At 41.7% G+C, this 14,848-nt stretch overlaps 2 protein-coding genes across 3 annotated transcripts; one reads left to right on the top strand and one right to left on the bottom strand.

Annotated features, from left to right (window-relative positions):
• Positions 1-449: 449 nt before the first annotated feature.
• Positions 450-6,876, bottom strand: casp9 (caspase 9, apoptosis-related cysteine peptidase). 2 transcript variants are annotated; one of them, XM_024384169.2, is made up of 11 exons: positions 6,737-6,876; positions 5,185-5,350; positions 4,794-4,998; positions 4,564-4,689; positions 4,420-4,481; positions 3,974-4,150; positions 3,787-3,876; positions 3,541-3,688; positions 1,893-2,084; positions 1,496-1,605; positions 450-1,342 (listed from the first exon to the last, which is right to left on the bottom strand). In XM_024384169.2, the coding sequence occupies exons 2-11, from the start codon at positions 5,314-5,316 to the stop codon at positions 1,217-1,219; spliced, it is 1,368 nt and encodes a 455-aa protein (XP_024239937.2). In that variant the 5' UTR covers positions 5,317-5,350; positions 6,737-6,876; the 3' UTR covers positions 450-1,216. The 2 variants fall into 2 exon arrangements, with proteins under 2 accessions (XP_024239937.2, XP_042159692.1); XM_042303758.1 differs by having other exon boundaries at positions 5,185-5,324; positions 6,737-6,826.
• A 20-nt stretch (positions 6,877-6,896) lies between these two features.
• dnajc16 (DnaJ (Hsp40) homolog, subfamily C, member 16) lies at positions 6,897-13,234 on the top strand. The gene is made up of 15 exons (XM_024384168.2): positions 6,897-7,056; positions 7,380-7,568; positions 7,700-7,766; positions 7,891-8,215; positions 8,425-8,609; positions 8,700-8,804; positions 9,152-9,310; positions 9,555-9,685; positions 9,811-9,994; positions 10,244-10,426; positions 10,639-10,715; positions 10,813-10,893; positions 10,986-11,075; positions 11,246-11,416; positions 11,624-13,234. The coding sequence occupies exons 2-15, from the start codon at positions 7,390-7,392 to the stop codon at positions 12,078-12,080; spliced, it is 2,394 nt and encodes a 797-aa protein (XP_024239936.1). The 5' UTR covers positions 6,897-7,056; positions 7,380-7,389; the 3' UTR covers positions 12,081-13,234.
• The last annotated feature ends 1,614 nt before the right edge of the window (positions 13,235-14,848 follow it).

Here is a 14,848-nt window from a genome sequence, read left to right as displayed (position 1 = left end):
AATCATCCACCATTAGATGGATTTTTATGTATTGTGGACGACAGTTCGGGAAACACTGTTTGGCGTCATAGAGTCAGACGTTGAGGATTTGGTCTGTGTATGGTGTGTACACAGACCAAATCCTCAACATCTGACTCACAGACTCCATCTATTGGACACTTACCTTTACATCCTTCAACTTCTACTGTGTGAGTATTCAAATGTAATAGAGACATAAGCAGTACTATATTTATATCTAGGTGTGTATTCTTTCCCCAAGAAGCTCTCTCCTCTAGTGCAGCCAAATGTGCATGGCTTCCAGCCGAGATACTCCAATGATAGATTCTAGCGTTTGCATCATTAGATTCGGGCAATGGACAACTGAGCTAAAAATGACAATTGACTAAGGCTACAGACATAGTGAGTCAGTCAACTCTACAGTCTCTCATTAAATTGAGTGAATGCAACGGTAACCTTCAAATAAATACAAAACTGTATAGAAAGACAACCAGAACAGAGCATTACACAATTACATTTGGACATCACAACATTCAGCTATAGTGCATTAATACCCATTCACTGAACACCCATTCACCTCAAACTAAATCACTCAAGATGAAAACAACATATTATAAACATTAGATGTTCTGGCTAACAGTAAAGGTTGTCAAATCAAATCAAATGTATTTATAAAGCCCTTTTTAGATCAGCAGAAAGTGGTTATACAGAACCCCAGCCTAAAACCCCAAACAACAAGAAATTCAGAAGCACGGTGGCTAGGAAAAACTTCCTAGAAAGGCAGGAACATAGGAAGAAACCTAGAGAGGAACCAGCCTCTGCGGGGTAGGCCAGGCCTCTTCTGGCTGCGCCAGATGGAGATTATTTAGAGTACATGGCCATTAAGGCCAAATCGTTGTTCAAAATGTTCATAGATGACCAGCAGGGTCAAATAATAACCACAGTGGTTATAGAGGGTGCAGTACCGATTCATTTTTTGCAGAGCGCTTCAAGGAAAAACATTGTTTTTTACTGATTACAATGTTTTTGATTGTCACAAAGATGTTGCAATCTTGTAAGAGCAAAAATTGAGTGTAAAAACAAGAAAAGAAAGAACATTTTAAAGGAACAAACATACATTTCCAATCTTGGTCCTTTTGTTCACATATCCAGATAAACATTGGTCGAGGATATTTTTATTAATGGCACATGAAGAGACAAATGTTTCCTGAGAGTGCCGTCATGCCTGGATTGGTCTCTGGCAGGGCAGGACTTGAAAGTAGAGAAGTTTGCGTAGAAAGTTAAAGGAACCAGGCATCTGTTTGTAGAGGCCTTTGGCTGAGTTTTGTGAAACTTCATGGTTTACCTGACCACAAACAAAAACATTAATAGCTTCATAAGAGAATATCCTTACTGCCGTTCAAAATAAAAATACAGCTTTATAACACCATTTTTAAAAAAACTATAAATAAACTGTATTGTCATTTTTTCTTTACAATATTAAAAACAACAAACTCACCATCATTAACATGGTGACCAGGTCATTATCGGCAGCATTGTCTTCTAAGACGTTATCCAGTGTTTCTACATACCAGGAGCCAGCTTGTGTATCTCTCCAGGAGACGTAACCTGTTCAAGTCACACAGACAAACAGCCATCAGGGCGACAGGCATACGAATGACACTTTCTTGCGATTGATCACCACAAATAAGTAATGTATTTGAGAGCAGCCCCCCACTTTCTTGCAATTGATCACCACAAATAAGTAATGTATTTGAGAGCAACCCCCCCCACTCTTGCGATTGATCACCACAAATAAGTAATGTATTTGAGAGCAACCCCCCCCACCACAAATAAGTAATGTATTTGAGAGCACACACACACACACACACACACACACACACACACACACACACCTGGGAAGGTGGAGTAGGACACCAGTATGTCACTAGGTGTGGGCAGTGTGGCCCTAGCGTCTGGCTCATCAGACGGAGTGCTCAGAGAGTCACTGCTGGAGGACATGGGCATGGCGTCCGTCTGGTCATCTGTTCCTCCAATACAAGGCCTATCCTCGTCAGGAGTCACCTCAAAGCCTGTGTCTCTCTCACCTGCCAGACCACAACGCATATGTATTATCTTCATTAGAGATATAGATCATGAACGTAATAGACATAGTAACATCCCATCTACAGTACCAGTCCAAAGTTGACACAGCCACTCCTTCCAGAGTTTTTCTTTATTTTTACTATTTTCTACATTGTACAATAATAGTGAAGACATCAAAACTATGAAATACCACATATGGAATCATGTAGTAACCAACAAAAAAAAGTGTTAAACAAATCAAAATATATTTAACATTTGAGATTCTTCAAATAGCCACCCTTTCCCTTGAGGACATCTTTACACTCTTGGCAATCTCTCAACCAGCTTCATGAGGTAGTCACCTGGAATACATTTCAAATAACAGGTGTGTGTTTTTAAAGTTAATTTGTGGAATTTCTTTCCTTTTTGATGGCTTTGAGCCAATCAGTTTGAGCCAACGGAAAATAGCCCTATTTGGTAAAAGACCAAGTCCATATTATGGCAAGATCAGCTCAAATAAGCAAAGAGAAACGGCATGAAGGTCAGTCAATCCAGGAAAATGTCAAGAACTTTCAACGTTTCTTCAAGTGCAGTCCCAAAACCATCAAGCCCTATGACAAAACTGGCTCTCATGAGGACAGGAAAGGAAGACCCAGAGTTACCTCTGCTGCAGAGGATACGTTTATAAGGTCTTTGTGAGATGCAGAGCAGGTGAACGGATGATCTCTGCATGTGTGGTTTGCACCTTTAAGCATGGAGGAGGTGGTGTGGGGGTGATTTGTTGGTGACACTGTCAGTGTAAGGGCTATTTGACCAAGAAGGAGAGTGATTGAGTTCTGCGTCAGATGACCTGGCCTCCACAATCACCCGACCTCAACCCAACTGAGATGGTTTGGGATGAGTTGGACCGCAGATTGAAGGAAAAGCATCCAACAAGTGCTCAGCATATGTGGGAACTCCTTCAAGACTGTTGGAAAAGCATTTCAGGTGAAGCTGGTTGAGAGAATGTCAAAAGTGGTTGAGAGAATGTCAAAATGTCAAGTGTGCAAAGCTCTCATCAAGGCAAAGGGTGGCAACTTTGAAGAATCTCAAATATAAAATATATTTAGATTTATTTAACACTTTTTGGTTACTACATGATTCCATATGTGTTATTTCATAGTTTTGATGTCTTTACGATGTAGAAAATAGTACAAATAAAGAAAAACCCTTGAATGAGCAGGCATGTCCAAACTGGTACTATACATATTAGTATCCTAGCCTGGACTCCAGCAGTTCTAGGTTTCTCGAACGAGAATCCGGGGTGGTGACTGACAGAGAGAGACTGGTTTCCCCAAAATATTTCCTCCACTGTTGGAGATGTAACCCAGTGTACAGACTAGTATTACAACACATTTATAACACTATTGTTACAGTGCTGCATAAGCAGTACTAAGGGATCACTAAGCATAAGAAACTCCTACAGCGAAGTTGTCTTACCTCCCCCACAGGCCTGGATGAAGAAGAGCTTGGGCTTGCCCTGTAGGGATGGGCAGTTCTGACCATTGAGGTAGTTTGTGATGAGCTGAACTGGGACATTGGGCCCGTCCACTCCATGCACTGCACCAGGGAAGCGATTGTGACTTACCTAAAAAAAATATGCAATGAAATAAGATTATTCATCTCCAGAAAAACAAACTTTTCTACTTTCTATGCATTTGTAAAAGGATAGAAGGAGTCTCTTACCTCCGTCCCATGTGATAGCATGATCACCACACAACAATCACATTGTGAATGATCCTTCTTGGACAAAGCTGATAGCTCCTGCCTTATTTGCTGAAATATAGTTATTACTGTAAGCATTAGATCATTAGGCCAGTATCTAAGTTAAACATGAATAGATATAAAGGAGGGTAGCTGAGGAAATACTCACCTTCTGTTTCAGGTTTCTCTTGACAAGGACAATAAAGTTAAGGGATTGAAATCTTCTCTCCAGTTTGTCGCAGTCTATGTTGGACCCTGTGCGGTTATTCAGCTCTGACTGAGGCTCAAAATCGACATTGTTTATGATCAGGCAGTGTCCACAGGGGCTGGCATCCATCTTATAACTCTGAGAGAACATGAAAGAAAAGCAAGCATTGATTCCACAGTAAATCCAAACTATAAAATTAGGGAACTGGTTAGACTCAAATTTAGACTTGTTGTAATCTTGACGAGGCAAGATACAGTATGTGGATTTATATAGCATAATATGTGAAGTTAAATTCAACAGAACTGAGATACAACAACTCCGCTGGAGAGTACTGCCGAAAACCACAATGGGGAACGGATGCTACATTTAGCCTATAGTACATAGAGCCAAAAGGCAAGATAACTTACCTGAATACTGTCACGTCTAACTCTTCCTGTTGCCCTGGGTTTTCCAAACTCCCTTTCAGGGGCTGTAATAAACATCACCACTTTTATACTTGAATATTCAGAGACATGTCAAAGTACGTACAGAAAATTGTTGTGATCACTTACATAAACTGGGAGTGGTAGGCGTAGGCAAAGGCCTAACTGGTTGACTTGGATAGACAGGTGTTATAGGCAAAGGTCTAACTGGTTGACATGGATAGACAGGGGTTACCACAGTGTCCACATGAGAGTCTGTCAAAATAGAGCAAAATCCAAAGCAAATATGAACATTTCAGTAGTATGGACCGACATTGCAATGAATCACAGATGATATTTAACCACATAGGCATACTTACAAACTGGCAAAGGCCTAACGACTGGCCGGACATGGACAGGCAGAGGTAGAGGCTGGCTCTGTGGTTCCCCCGCCAACAGGAGATCCGGCAGGCTATGCTGCCCTTTCTCACGAAGGCACTCTATTAAAGCTGGGAAGGCCCGACTCCCACGAGTTTCCAGGTCTCGAACCAGCTGTCTGGCTTGGTCTCGTCTGGTTCCTGATCTCTGAAATTGAGGAACAAGGCATGGGCTTGTGAGAACTGAAAGTAGCATATGATACTTGGTTAGAATTCCAGACTTCGCTGTGTGCAAAAGCATGGAAATGAGGATAGCCTAATCATAATGATGTCTATTCCTGGGATTCCTGCAAGACAGACAATAATAGTCAAGAAGAATAGCGTCACACCTTACCTTTATCTCGTCGATCATGTCTTGAGTAAAGATTCCTTTTGACAGAAGTCCATCATACATATCTGATGGGTTCAGCTCGCTCACGAGATTGACCCTATTGCGTTGGAGAATCCTTTTGTGTCGCTCCTCCATTCTGTAGGCTTATATAAGGCATGAAACAGGAACTCTGCAATGATTATGTGGCAGAGAAGAGAAATGACCAAACCAGTGCCATTTCCATAAGTGTTCCTAAGAATGTATGTATTTACATGGTAGTACAAAGACAATCCCAGTACTACAAAATATTAATGAGCAATACAAACAGCAAACAGGCTGTTTGCCTGTTTGAAGGAAATTCGACTTCCGCGTTATCCCAACCCTTCCGAAAGACACACAAACATAAGTTGGAGAGGTTAGAGCAGAGGGTAGCCATACTGTGGGGCCCGTGGATCAGTTGTGGGGGTTAACGGCCTTGCTTAAGGGCACAATGGCAGGAGATGGGATCTAGGATTTCTATAATGCGGGTGCAAACTCACTTCTCACTTATTTATTCCCCGGCAGACCCAGGATTCGAACTGGCTGCTTCGCGAAAAATGGTGAAAATGTACCTGGCTAAGACATTCACATTCGCTAACTATCTTTATCGCCTATTGACGAGAGTATCTTCTTGCCAAAGTTGTTTTGTTAAGAGCCCCAACACTCGTTCTGAATGTTAAAATGCATCGCTTGCAGGATGGTTTTGGAAACATCTTTTTTTTTTAAAAGAATATATATATTTTTTAAGCTTTCTAGGGTTAGGGTTCCTACATGGCCATATTTCCATGTTACAGCGCTTGTTCATGGAAAACAGACGGAAGACAGAGGCATACCTGTGCCAATAGCTATCGAGTCTCCAAACACCTATGTGTAAATGGAAGACGTTCACCACAATGTTGTCACTGAAAAAAAACTGTGTTTAAACCAGTTTATACAGTGTGAGTGTGAGTGTGCTAGTAAGTTTATATTTTGAATTTGTGAAATGATATATTTTAATGTGATTTGAAAGTAAAGCGTTTTATGTTTCTAGAACAGTACCCGCAATTGAGAATCGATTCATGTTTAGATTGAGTATTTGGCTGTTTTGGTTGTCAGTGCCAATTCGCCTCTAAACTGAACATGTAAGGTCCTTGGACTAAGGAATAACGTTAGGTCCTTTAGTCCATTATTGGACTAGTTAGTACCTGCCTTTCCATAACCATTTAATATGGTATCATAATCATGTTATGATTATATACACATTAATGGGTCCAACACATACTTTAAGCACATTTTTAGCAGTTGTTACTCAATTAAACTCATTAGAAAAGTCCATTTAAACGTTCTGTACCATTCGCAAACAGGCTAACGTTAGCTAGCTACATAATGAAACATTGACCAGGGCTAAAGTAATGTTACACGGAAGTCTTGAGCTGAGTTTTACAATACAGTACATGTATACATATTTATCTGTATACATCTAGTATACAGTTGTAAATTAGAATACAAATAACACACTGAATATAATGACAAACAGTGGTGATAAATATATATTTACCAGCTCCGTGTGATCTCCTCACAGACTTAAATGTCCCTTTCTATTTCACCACCGACTTCCTTGTTTACATCGCACATCTTCGTGATTGATGGATTGCAATAGACTCCAATTCCCACAATGCTTCTCGGTGTAGCTGGTCCCTCCTTCACACTGGATGCAGTCCCAGCAGGTTATCATTTACGGAGGAGAGATAACGTTAGAGAGCTCGGATGATGCTTCAAATTACGCCTTTTCCATGCTTTTCATTCGTAGAAAAGCAGTGACAGAGACATTTTAGATGAATGTGACAGAAGAACAGTTGATCCAACCAGATTCTTGAGGTGCGTGTATGTTTTTCAACAAGCTAGCCTGGATAGCTAGCGAGCTCTCTGTTATAAATTGATGGCATAGCAATGTGGTGATTCAAGTCAATGGCAATGTAATGCATGTGTTCTGTTTTAAATCTTCACATGTGGCAATTATAATGCCATTGCCTGCTAAAATGCTGTGTTTAGGTGGTTATTTTAGTCTGTGTATATTTCAAAGGTTTCCCATTGGCATTCAAATCTTCCATTTACCGATACAGACTCATTTGCCCAACCGTAGCTAGACATCCCATCAGGCAGATATGTACTATCTGACTGTCTTTGTTGGTGCTTTCCAGACAAAAACACATGGCAAGAAGAACAAGGATGTTTTTGACATTTCCTGGTATAGTGGTTGTCTGTCTGCATCTTCTGGGTGGCTCAATGGAGACAGCCAATGAAGTAGACCCATACAAGATTCTTGGAGTGACCAAAAGTGCAAGTCAAGCTGAAATCAAGAAAGTGTACAAGCGCCTAGTTAGGGAATGGTAAGAACATCTTTAACTGACCCTTTCTCTTCTGGGTGTCAGGACTCAGTGGATATATTTAGCATTAAGGCAAATGACCCTGTTGACAAAAATACATGGCCAGTGATGCATGGTTCCTTTATTTCTGTAAGGCATCCGGACAAAAACAAAAATGAAGGCGCTGAAGATATGTTCATCAAGATTACCAAATCTTATGAGGTAAGAGAGTATCCAATATTTGCCAACATTAAAACCTCAGCAGTTTACTGTAAATGCTTTATTCCGAAGGGAAGGCTCCACCCTCTGGTAACCATATGCGTCTGCTTTCTACCCAAACTCTAAGATATTATCCAATGAGGAGAAGAGAACCAACTATGACAGGTATGGCCAGACTGATGACACCCAGCCGTATGGTCATGGTCACTATGGTCACCGCCACGACCACTTCTACTTCGACGAGTCCTTCTTCCACTTCCCATTCAACAATAAGGGCAACCGGGAGTTTGCCGACAGCAAGTACGCTCTGCACTTCAACCAGTATGTGAATGACGTGGTGCCTGACAGCTATAAGAGACCGTACCTGATCAAAATCACATCCGACTGGTGTTTCAGCTGTATCCACATTGAACCGGTCTGGAAAGAGGTTGTGTTGGAGCTGGAAGCCTTGGGTAGGAAAGTTATGAAATGCATTACACAAATGAAAATGACTCAGCGACTTCACCTTCCACATGACAGTGTTTTACATTACATGCTAGTCATTTAGCAGACATTCTTATCCCGAGCGACATACAATCAGTGCATTCAACTAAAGTAGGTAAAATAACAATACGGAGTCTTGGTTTGGCTGATTGTGTTCAACTGGTGTGTTATGTCTTAGGTGTGGGGATTGGTGTGGTGGACGTTGGTTATGAGAGACGTCTGGCCAATCACCTCGGTGCTCACCGCACCCCATCCATACTGGGGGTCATCAACGGGAAAGTGACCTTCTTCCACTACGCTGTGGTGAAGGAGCACCTGAGGCAGTTTGTGGAGGACCTGCTCCCTCAGAGACTGGTTGACAAGGTAAAATTACATGTTTTTGGCAGATTTGTTTTTTGACTCACCATTGTTGGCATCTCAGCAATTATGTTTACAAAAAATAAACTGTTTCAGGTTACAGACAGGAACGACTTTCAATTCCTGAACAGCTGGCATGAGCAGAACAAGCCGCACGTGCTTCTGTTTGACCAAGTGCCTGTAGTTCCACTCTTGTACAAGGTAAGCCATTGTCTAGATCAGTCCTCAGGGTCCTGATTGGTGTCACACTTCTCCCCCATCCTTAGCAAACACAGCTGATTTAAACTAATTGCATGTTTAACTGAAGATCATGATTATTGGAGTCAGGTGTGTTAGCTGGGGCCCAGGGGGCAAAAGTGTGACAACAATCAGGCCCCCGAGGGCGGGAGTTGCCCTGGTCTAGATGAGTCAGTCTGGCATCAGTTTTAACCACCACTGAGAGTGCTGTTCTGACTAACTATTATTTACTTCCTTCCGGAGCATAGACCATTGACGACAGCTTTCTAATACTTGCTTACAGTTGAGTTTTTTTCTCTTATATTTTTTAGCTGACTGCTTTCGCCTATAAGGATTATGTTCAGTTTGGATACGTGGACCAGGGCCTGTCAGAGACCGCGAACCTACTGAAGCAGTTCAACATCAACACCTACGCCCCCACCATGCTGGTCTTTAAGGAGAGTACAGACAAGCCTGCAGACATTATACAGGTGGATACTAGATGCTTTACTAGACTCGACTACTGTGGATCCTCTTACTTTCCCACCAGACAGTTTGATTGAATAATTAAATAGCATTTGAATACCTGAGTAGTATCTGAGGTATTACTGACATATTATCTGTATTACTGACATATCGTTGATTATATTTAGAGATGCGGTGTTTGTTGTTAATTAAGCTGATTCGAGACATGGCATTTCATGTAATTGATGCCTATGTGTCGTTGTTCTCTAGGCTAAAGGGATGAAGAAACAAATCATTGATGAATTTATAACGAACAACAAGTTTCTCCTCGTCCCTCGACTGGTGAACCAGAAACTGTTTGATGAACTTTGCCCTGTGAAGCAGTTCCACCGACGCAGGAAGTAAGCTGATGCTTTTCATTTCCTTTTTGGCTCAAGTCTATGTCTATTTCTAAACATATCGTTTATGAACAGCCAGTTTACACGATTTCACTTTTGCATCATATTCCCAAACATCTGTCTTTTAGGTACTGTGTACTACTGATCACTGGTGATGAGGAGTCCTATACCATAGGAAACCAGGCCTTCCTCACATTTGCCTCTACCAACACTCTGGAGGTGGTGAGGTTTGCCTACGTCTACCAAAGACTGCAACAATCACTGTGTGATATTCTGCTGAAGACTAAGGACAGCACACCTCCACCACCACAGGTAAGTGTATGCTAACATCGCTGTAGTGGAGATTAACTTTGTTAATGTGATCTCCTTGGATGCATCTTAAGAGCCATATGGACTGCAATTCAGTTTTTGAGATCTTGTGGTCGAAGTGTCTGTATAATGAGCTACAGCCACTCATCCTCTCTCTCTCTGTTATAATGTATCACAAGGTGAAATCACCTTTCCCTAATGCTATAAGCTCATGTGGATGTGTGTGTCTGCCTGGGTGTGCTTGCTCGGCAGGTGTTCATCTTGGAGCGTCGTAACCCAGCAGGGAAGGTCCTGTACAAGGAGGTGGCGGGCGGTTGGAATGGTACTGATGAGGATAAACAACGTCTGTTGGATGAGCTGGAGAGGCTGCAGAAAGACCCCTCCATCCTCAACTACGACGCCATGCTGCCGGAGCTCAACAATGAGTTTGCCTCTGTAAATTGTGTTCCACAGTATTATCCTCATTAGAAAGGCTGGCCTACTTAAGTCTCGGCAGAGCAAGGGTAATGATGTAGTAATTAGTACTGTGTCCAGAGATAAGGTATTTGATCAAATGTTCTTTTATGGCATTCCAAATCTGCAATGGTTTTTAATATAATGGATAATACAGTACAATTATAGGCAGTAAATGTATATATATTTTCCAGATGTTTCTTATCCGATGGATCTACACAGCGTATGATTACATTTCTGAAATCCTTGATGATATTCTTCATAATAATTGGTAAGTTATCTTTTATTCAAAATTGTAGGTTTGTATTTGGGAGCGGACGACATCAGGAGGAAAGGACATAATCAATGTCTGTCATGTGTTTCTGCAGGCGTGAGATGATGCCCCTCCTGTCGTTGATATTCTCTGCCTTGTTCATCCTGTTTGGCACGGTGGTGGTTCAGGCCTTCAGGTAAAATGGAGGAACAGTGTGATTCTGCTACTCAAACACATCACCTTGAGGGAAACTGTTTCGGCTTACCGTTCTGCTTTGTGGGGTTTCAGTGACTCCAGTGAAGATGGCAAATCCAAACCGAAGGCAAAAGAAGGAACTAAGGCAGAAAATGGGTCACCGGGTAGCAGCAGCACCTCAAGGCAAGACAGCATTTTTTATTTTAAGCTATATTGAAAATATTAAAGCTGTGACTAAAATATGATGTTTTGGTTTAACTATCTGACATATTTTTGGGGTTATATTTTGCCTTTCACTTTCAGTAAATGAAAATGAGTGGTTCAGTGGTTCTGCTTTTTATTTTATTTTATAGTCGCCCACCTAAGAAGAACTTTGTGGAGGTGACGGAGCTGACAGACATCACATACACCAGTAACCTGGTGAAGCTGAGACCAGGCCATATGAACGTGGTACTGGTGCTCACTGATGCCACCAAGAATGTCTTACTCAGCAAGTTCGCCAAAGAAGTCTACTCTTTCACCGGGTGAGGGCAGGATATGATCCCACATGGTCTGGTGCTTGAGGTGAAATAGACATCCATTGAATGATGTATGTTTTGTGCTTATAACATGAATATTTATAGGCGAGTGGTATGGTGAACACAACTGCTGTTTTTATATTCACATTCTAAATGCTTATACATGTTTAAAGGGTTACCAACATATCATGTCTTCTCCTCTTGCCACGACAGGAGCCTGACTCTGCACTTTTCCTTCCTGAACATGGACAAGCACAGTGCGTGGATGGAAACACTGTTGGAGTTTGCCCAGGACGCCATGCAGATAGACACCGAAGAGGATGACTGTGCCCGCCACAAGATAGACTACACAGGCTATGTGCTGGCACTCAACGGCCATAAGAAGTACCTCTGCCTCTTCAAGCCTGTCTACACTGGGGAGGAAGGCGGGTCCTCCGAGGAGGAAGGGCCTGGGGGCGCCACTGGGGGAGGGAAGAGGTCTAGGTCCGGGTCCAGGGACGACCACCCACCACGCAGGTCTACGCCCAGGTCCCGCTCCACCGCCACACTGCAGATCCACCACAAACTGGACCGCCTGGGGCTGTGGATGGAGAGGCTTATGGAGGGAACTCTGCCCCGGTACTACATTCCTGGCTGGCCGGGCCTGGACAAGATCACAGGCCCCAAATAGAAATCGTGTCAATTACTTATACTGTACGTTGTGAAAAAATATCCCCAAAAAGATATGCTTGGAAGTTTGAGATGCATTGCATGCACACATCCCAAGTCAGGATACAGGCCTAAATGGACGCGTTCCAAAGCTATCTGTGTTTAAAAGCCACAACGACGCCGAGTTATCCTCATGGCTGTGTTCAGAGGCTACTGTATGTTTTGAGTGATTGCACTAGGACATCGTTTGAAGAAATTACATTCAATAGTGAGGTTGGCTTGGGTCATTGCGACAACTGTACCACATTTATCTGCCGTCATGTTCTGCTGCCTTTTTTGCACTTGAAATATTTATTTGTTACGGAAGTACTTAGAAAAGTAGGTTCAGTAAAAGAGGGAGGGTACAGAATATGGTGGATCTCAAAGCAACAACCGTTGAACAGTTCCTAGATTGCGTTCCCTTTCGGATCCCTTCCTCTGCATGCTGTCATTAGTTAGCTACTTAGTTCTAATATCGACTGCTGTTACAACCTCTAGATGAGCTAACTGAATCACTGTGGTCATAAGTAGACTCCTGCCTTTTTAGAACCGTCATCCATCATTATTCAAATATCTAATCTATCAGATTGTGCTTTGATATTAGCTTCACTGTCCCAATGGTGATTGGTCAGTACTGTGAATAGTGATGCATGTCTCTACTAGATCTATTTTCTTCACCATTTTGACCTCACTCCAAAAAAATATATTTTATTCTTGTGCAATATATACTGTAACTACAATGCCTTCCATTTATCCTTGGCTGCTAATATTTCATGTTCATTCTTATTCATGTAGAAATAGGCTATTTAAAAATAAGTCTAACGTTATACTTTAGCTTTTTGTTACATGACCACGTTTTTTTGCATTAGTCTATTTCCCTTTATTTTTTACATGAAAGACAAGAGAAACCTGCACACTGCTCTTGCTAGTGTCACTGTTCCTTATTAGGCTTTTACATATCGTCCTCTTGGCCTTCGTCAGAGCTTTTTTAGTTTTACAACAGAACTTGGCCAGTGGCTTCATATAGCAATGATATAGTGTACAGTGGCTTGCGATAATATTCACCCCCCTTGGCATTTTTCCTATTTTCTTGCCTTACAACCTGGAATTAAAATAGGTTTTTTGGGGGGTGCTTTGTGTCATTTGATTTACATGCCTACCACTTTGAAGATGCAAAATATTTTTTATTGTGAAACAAACAAGACCCCAAAGTCAATACTTTGTAGAGGCACCTTTTGCTGCAAGTCTTTTGGGGTATGTCTCTATAAGCTTGGCACATCTAGCCACTGGGATTTTTGCCCATTCTTCAAGGCAAAACTGCTCCAGCTCCTTCATGTTGGATTGGTTCCGCTGGTGTATAGCAATCTTTTAAGTCATACAACAAATCTCAATTGGATGAGGTCTGAGCTTTGACTAGGCCATTCCAAGACATTTAAATTTTTCCCGTTAAACCACTCGAGTGTTGCTTTAGCAGTGTGCTTTTGGTCATTGACCTGCTGGAACGTGAATCTCCGTCCCAGTCTCAAATCTCTGGAAGACTGAAACAGGTTTCCCTCAAGAATTTCCCTGTATTTAGCATCATCCATCATTCCTTCAATTCTGACCAGTTTCTCAGTCCCTGCCGATGAAAAACATCCCCACAGCATGATGCTGCCATCACCATGCTTCACTGTGGGGATAGTGTTCTCGGGGTGTTGGGTTTGCGCCAGACATAGTCCTTGATGGCCAAAAAGCTCAATTTTAGTCTCATCTGACCAGAGTACCTTCTTCCATATGTAGGGGAGTCTCCCGCATGCCTTTTGGAGAACACTAAATGCGTTTGCTTATTTTTTTTCTTTAAGCAATGGCTTTTTTCTGGCCAGTTTTCCGTAAACTTCCGCTTGAAGTGGTCCTATGGACAGATACTCCAATCTCCGTTGTGGAGCTTTGCAGCTCCTTCAGGGTTATCTTTGGTCTCTTTGTTGCCTCTCTGATTAATGCCCTCCTTGCCTGGTCCGTGAGTTTGGTGGGCAGCCATCTCTTGGCAGGTTTGTTGTGGTGCCATATTCTTTCCATTTTTTAATAATGGATTTAATGGTGCTCCGTGGGATGTTCAAAGTTTCTGATTTTTTTTATAACCCAACCCTGATCTGTACTTCTCCACAACTTTGTCCCTGACTTGTTTGGAGAGCTCATTGGTCTTCATGGTGCCGCTTGGTGGTGTTACAGACTCTGGGGCCTTTCAGAACAGGTGTGTGTATATATACTGAGATCATGTGACAGATCATGTGCCACTTAGATTGCACACAGGTGGACTTTATTTAACTAATTATGTGACTTCTGAAGGTAATTGTTTGCACCAGATCTTATTTAGGGGCTTCATCGCAAAGGCGGTGAATACCAATGCACACACCACTTTTCCGTTTTTTTTTATTTCTTTTTTAGAAATTTTGAAACGAGTCTCTTTTTTTTTTTTTTCACTTCACCAATTTGGACTATTTTGTGTATGTCCATTACATGAAATCGAATTATAAATACATTTAAATTACAGGTTGTAATGCAACAAAATAGGAAAAACGCCAAGGGGGATGAATACTTTTGCAAGGCACTGTGTGTTGGAGAATGGACAACATTTCATGCGACATTATCTGATCTATTTTGAAATAAAAAACTAAACTTTATTGTGCTTAACTCAAATTAATTTACAAACAAACTAATATTGTTGTCATGACAATAGTTTAGTTGGATTTGGAAATGCTGTACATGTTCTAC

Source organism: Oncorhynchus tshawytscha, linkage group LG22, assembly GCF_018296145.1.
Source record: "Oncorhynchus tshawytscha isolate Ot180627B linkage group LG22, Otsh_v2.0, whole genome shotgun sequence".
NCBI lineage: Eukaryota > Metazoa > Chordata > Actinopteri > Salmoniformes > Salmonidae > Oncorhynchus > Oncorhynchus tshawytscha.
This window is presented reverse-complemented; position numbering and strand designations above follow the sequence as displayed.

What these genes read in the sequence shown, in the direction of transcription:
- casp9 (XM_024384169.2), bottom strand. Translation starts at nt 5,316, where the DNA reads ATGGAGGAGCGACACAAAAGGATTCTCCAACGCAATAGGGTCAATCTC. An exon ending in ACATGATCGACGAGATAAAG is followed by an intron (nt 4,999 to 5,184) that starts GTAAGGTGTGAC and finishes CCTCAATTTCAG; the next exon opens with AGATCAGGAACCAGACGAGA. An exon ending in TGGTCACCATGTTAATGATG is followed by an intron (nt 1,343 to 1,495) that starts GTGAGTTTGTTG and finishes GTTTGTGGTCAG; the next exon opens with GTAAACCATGAAGTTTCACA.
- dnajc16 (XM_024384168.2), top strand. Translation starts at nt 7,390, where the DNA reads ATGGCAAGAAGAACAAGGATGTTTTTGACATTTCCTGGTATAGTGGTT. An exon ending in AGATTACCAAATCTTATGAG is followed by an intron (nt 7,767 to 7,890) that starts GTAAGAGAGTAT and finishes CCAAACTCTAAG; the next exon opens with ATATTATCCAATGAGGAGAA. An exon ending in TAGTTCCACTCTTGTACAAG is followed by an intron (nt 8,805 to 9,151) that starts GTAAGCCATTGT and finishes TATATTTTTTAG; the next exon opens with CTGACTGCTTTCGCCTATAA.